Raw genomic sequence first — 5,134 nt, 5'->3', positions numbered from 1 at the left:
TATAGCATGTTGAGCTTTAGGATGGTTTCATATTCTATAAAATGATTTAAGGGAGCAAGTTGTGAATTTGTTGTTTGTAATTTGGCTAATAATATTGAAAAATACAAACAAAAAAAAAGAGAATTGGGCTTAGGCCCAAACGGCCGAACCAAACCCTCTTAAATTGGTTTGGTTTAGTTCGGTTTCTTTCATGATTTTTGTTAAAATCAAACCAAATCAAATTGTTATATTATAATTAGTTCAACTGTGATTTTAAGATGAAACTGATTCAATCCAAACCGTACCTACCCCTAATTGAAATTGTGGATCACTTACCAAGTCGATGTAACAAAATTAATAACTCTTGTGTTCAGTATTTTCATATAAATTTTCCATAGTTAATCAACTTATTTGTCCTTATCGCAAAAAATGCATATATCCCTGAAAATTATGAAAATTATATACAAAAATGGGAAGTTTCATGGGGGCATTCCATGACTAACAAAAATACAACTAATTATTATTCAATAGTGAGTTTATACATAGACAAACTCATGATCAACGAACAGCAACAACTACAATTGATTAAGCAGGTGCATATATTCAAATAAATTTGAATGTTCTGCTGTCTCTTTATCCTTCCATAATTAAGCATGTGTACATATTCAAATGAGTGACGCTATTTGTACTACATTTACGGATTACATATTGCTAACCACTTCTATAATAAAGATGAGTTCCACATATATTAATGGGACTCACTACTATATATTAGAGAGATGATCAGCAAAATCATCAATAAAAGTGATACAAATAGTATTATTGTATTCAAATATGCTTACGTCGGCATGTTTTTATGATTAAGGGCACTTAGGCTTGTTTCCATGTGTCTTGAGTTTTGCATAACATGGGCATGCTTTCTTGTTCCCATAGGTGCCTGGTGGAACGCAGTGGCATTTCTCGCAACAAGATTTGCATGCTCGCTTGCATATCTTCTTTCTTGATGCCTTCCTGCATCTCCTCGAGCATGCATAGTTGCAATCTAAATCAACCCAGAAAATAAGATTAAGACATATAACTTATGATCAACTACTGTAATTGTCGTGGCCATACTAGTCTATAAGACAATCACTTAAATCATTCAATTGAAGAAACGCGGCAACACTATCTAGTGTTAAACAACTTACTGATTTTGGGAAGATGATGCGCCTTCTTACTAAGAGCTACCAGTGCGTAATTTCCTTCCTCCATCTGAATTCCGAAAGGTAAACAAATGAGAGCTCGAGCTGATTATCACGTTTTCTCTTACATTGAAAATAATGCTTTGAATTCCTCTAGATCTAAAATGTATAGTCTTTATAAAAAAATTAATAAAGGAAAAGATTATGTCACGATTGGCAGCAAGGGAAACTGGAAATCAGTTACACAAAAGTATTCTTTATTTATTTGCTTGTTTGAACCATTTAACTCTTAGCCCAGTTGTATTTATCTTCTCAATGTTGGAAGAGGTCTCAAATTCGAAACCCTAACTAAATTTTAAAAAAATTGCTCGTTTGAATCCTAAATGTGCGTATTTTTTTTGTTTCAAGTTGTATATCTTACTTTGGTTCAATGAGCAATTCAGAAACCTCATATATAGAGACCCATAATATTTAAATTATGAAGAACAAAATTAAGGAAAAGAAGACGTACCTTTGTGGTAGAATTTGCAGCATCACTGAATGATGAAGCCTCTGCAAAAGCCTGCCAAGAATATTTAATTAAGCTTACTTTGCTACGTGATTAACCAATTTAATTATTCATAATGTTATCACTGCATACATCAATTTTGTTTACGTACCTGCAGAAGAAGAACGGTGATAAGAAAAATGGTGAAGAGCTTCATCTTGTGAAGTGTTCTGTTTGTGCCTAAAACGATAAGGTTCAAAGAAGAGGGAGGTCTTTTATAGACTAATTTTGGGTTAAATTAAAATTATTTGTTTATTTTTTTCATCTTGACATTTGTCTTCTCAGATTCACGGGCAACATTGAGGCAAATTCACAGGCATTCAGTTGAGAGTGCTCAGCTGGTAGCGAGCCATCTACATGTTTTGCCACAGGTAAAAAGACCCTCTTTTTGGAACCATCTCCCCCTTTATTCCTATCGCTTTTCACTCGTGTCTGTGTCTGATCACAGCTGTTGATTCTTTGGCCTGTTATGAGAGTGAGAGAGAGAGAAAGAGAGAGGTGGTCCCCTCCCAACCACCACTTGGGCATATTCTCTCATGGCTTGGCTTCAAAATAACCAAAGCTCAGGGAGAAATCAAAATGAAAATTGATATCAATGGAGAATGGAAAAAAGAAAAGATATACTTTAAACTGGATTAGAGAACAGCACGTGCAAACACTAATCTGAAGAAGTCATAAATTCTTGTTTTCAAGAAAGAAATCTGGATTTATGACATGCATATTTCGTTTATTGTTTTCTTTTTAATTTTGGAATAAATAGTTTTTAGGAAATTATTTTCTAGATTAAATTTATTTTTATTAAGTTTAAGATTTTAACATTTTTTGTTGTCAATTAAGTTTTATGAACTTTGGAACAATTAGAGGTTCCTAATATTTTAGGTTTTCATGATTTATATTTACGCCAACTTATGTCGTAGTCGCCAATTTATCATGTTCTCACTACTACAAAAATCAAAATAGACGACGGGAATCTACCGTCATCTAAACGGTTTTTAAATTATCGTTAAATCGATCGCTATCTTTTGATACATAAAACAACGACGGTAAATAACCGACATCGTTCAGACATATAACGTTATCTCTAAAAACAAACCGACGTTTTTTTAATGATTAAAAAAGTTGAAAAAAGTAACTAATAAAGTTGAAAAATGAACTAATGTGCCATACCTTCTTAATTTCTGCTTGATTTCGACTTATTTTGGCTAAGTTGTGATTAGAGAACTGATTTTAATTCATTCTACTTGCATGAATGAGGAAAGTAGGGTGGGCTATTTTCTACTTAAATCTTGGTAGGATCCACCCCGCCCAACACACACCCCCCCACCCCAACAAAGAAAGTAAATACACTGAAAACAAAGCCAATCCACATATTCTCCCATTAGAATTATAACCTAAACAAGGCCTTTACACACCATTACTTCTGACGTGCGTATATGCGCGAGCGAAGAAACCAATATGCATATACATGATATTAATTAGAGGGCAAACTAAGCCTAGCGAAAATGGACCAAATTAAAATCCCTAAACGGCGGCTAAACACTAGCAGTCCTATGGTCAATGTTTGGACATAGACTCTTTGGATGCAGACAAGAAAAAGTTGAGTTGAGAGAACGTACGTGGTGGAGGAGTTTTTAACTTGTAAGCAAGGATGGATCTAGGCATGGGCTAGAGTGGGCTCTAGCCCAGTGCTAAATTTGAAGATGAAAAAAAATTAACATTAATTTTATAAGTCAAACCCAAGTTAATTAAAAATAGTCCACCCCTCTTTTTTGACATTAGCCTATCACAACCATAAGATTTCATCTCTAGAGGCACCCACGCACATCAAACATCATGTTTTTTCTATTACCCATCCATGTAAGCTATTGTTGAGGCCCAAAAAAGTCCATGGTTGGGCCCAAATAAATTTCTGGCCCAAATACGATAATTTATTAAGAAAAGTCACATATCATAGTACATGAAGGCCAGTCATATACAAGTCGTGCCATGCTAAATAAATAATTTGTCATGCCAGGAACTGGGGTAAGGTTATAAAATACAAGCCCAAGCTAAAATAAGCACCGTGTCCCTCTCTAAGGACAATAAAATTAGAGCGTGCCAAGCAACATGCCACGCCAAGCAGGAAGTTATTGTTTCACGCCCAACCACGCTACAAGCCTAAGTGGGCCCAAGCCACTCAAATGCCCGGGGCTTGCTTGAGTGGGTTGTGGTATAGATGGTAATAAGTTGTCATGAGGCCCATTGATGGGCCAAGAAATGGAGGTCCCGGGTTGCTTGGGAGCCTCGAAACCCAAGCTCGTTTCTTAGGCCCAAATATGTGGGTAAGCACGAAGGAGAAAAATAGCCCATTACCTTAGCCCAAAATGGTCCTTTAAATTAACCACTATAGCCCAAGTCTTGATGAAATTGGCCCATTTATTTGGTAATTTGACTTGCTATCTTAGAAGGCCCGTACAATTAGAAATGCGAAGTAGCAAAAGCCTCAGCCCCTTGCTGAAAAAACAGAAGCCATGAAGGGAGCAAGATTTCCACATATGCAAAGCTGCTAGAAGGCTCCAACACGTGGGAAGGAACAAGTTCCAAGCACAAAACATCCGAAGAACCAAGGGATATTAGCGCGCAAGCTGCCACGAGAATAGGCACCCTTCGAACCAGCATGTATATCCATTTTCTTTCCTTGATCAGATCTAGCCATGGAAGGAGGAAGGAAAGAAAAAGGGAAATAGCTGAGAATAGGAGTGTCCTACTAAAACAGCTGCAGGAAAAGGCCTTGAGCTCCCAAAAATCCTTGATTTTGTGCAAATAGACTGAAGAAATTTCACCAAGATGGGAAAAGTCAAGGGAGGAGAGGAGAAAGGAAGGAGAGATTTGGCCAAATTGGATAGAAACCATTAGGGTTTCTTGTAAAATGTCAGCTTCCAGCAGCTATAAAAGAGGCCTCTTCTACCCAACAAGCATCAACCACATCTAGAGAGCAAGCTTGATCTCTTACTCCCAAAATCCAGCAATTTCATGCTCAGCCCATCCTTTTCCCTTAGTTTTTCCACTTGGCAAGCTGCTCTAACACTTGACAGAGTCTCTGTCAAGCTACCGGAAAAACACTTAAGCCACCATTTTCTCTCTTTTTCCTCCTCTCAGCCAAAACCTCTGATAATTCTTTCCTCCTCTTCCTTAGAACCCCTGTTTTTCATGGAAACTCACAGCTCTTTCTCTTTAAGGCTAAACTCATGACAATTTTGCTCCCATGCCACAAGCTTCTCATGCCAAGCTAAGATTCTACCTGTAAGCACTAAGAATTCATTCGTAAGCAGCCATTGTTTTTGTTAGTGAAGGTGACCAGGGTGTTTCCTAAGGCTTTACTATCCTTTCGAAACATTTTTGGGTCTGATCTTTGAACTCAAACAGAAGGCGGAAATTTCAGCCATTT

General features: G+C 36.9%; 1 protein-coding gene across 1 annotated transcript; it reads right to left on the bottom strand.

Moving 5' to 3' along the window:
* Positions 1-474: 474 nt before the first annotated feature.
* On the bottom strand, positions 475-2,065 carry LOC117637730 (gibberellin-regulated protein 9). Its single transcript, XM_034372714.1, has 4 exons — positions 1,820-2,065; positions 1,672-1,722; positions 1,167-1,230; positions 475-1,021 (listed from the first exon to the last, which is right to left on the bottom strand). Exons 1-4 carry the CDS (start codon positions 1,862-1,864, stop codon positions 840-842), a joined length of 342 nt encoding a protein of 113 aa, XP_034228605.1. The 5' UTR covers positions 1,865-2,065; the 3' UTR covers positions 475-839.
* Positions 2,066-5,134: the final 3,069 nt, after the last annotated feature.

This window comes from Prunus dulcis, chromosome 8 (assembly GCF_902201215.1).
Source record: "Prunus dulcis chromosome 8, ALMONDv2, whole genome shotgun sequence".
NCBI classification, from domain to species: Eukaryota; Viridiplantae; Streptophyta; class Magnoliopsida; order Rosales; family Rosaceae; genus Prunus; species Prunus dulcis.
The sequence above is the reverse complement of the archived record's forward strand: the minus strand, read 5'-3'. Positions and strand labels throughout refer to the sequence as shown.

What these genes read in the sequence shown, in the direction of transcription:
- LOC117637730 (XM_034372714.1), bottom strand. Translation starts at nt 1,864, where the DNA reads ATGAAGCTCTTCACCATTTTTCTTATCACCGTTCTTCTTCTGCAG. An exon ending in TCACCGTTCTTCTTCTGCAG is followed by an intron (nt 1,723 to 1,819) that starts GTACGTAAACAA and finishes TATTCTTGGCAG; the next exon opens with GCTTTTGCAGAGGCTTCATC. An exon ending in GCATCATCTTCCCAAAATCA is followed by an intron (nt 1,022 to 1,166) that starts GTAAGTTGTTTA and finishes GGGTTGATTTAG; the next exon opens with ATTGCAACTATGCATGCTCG.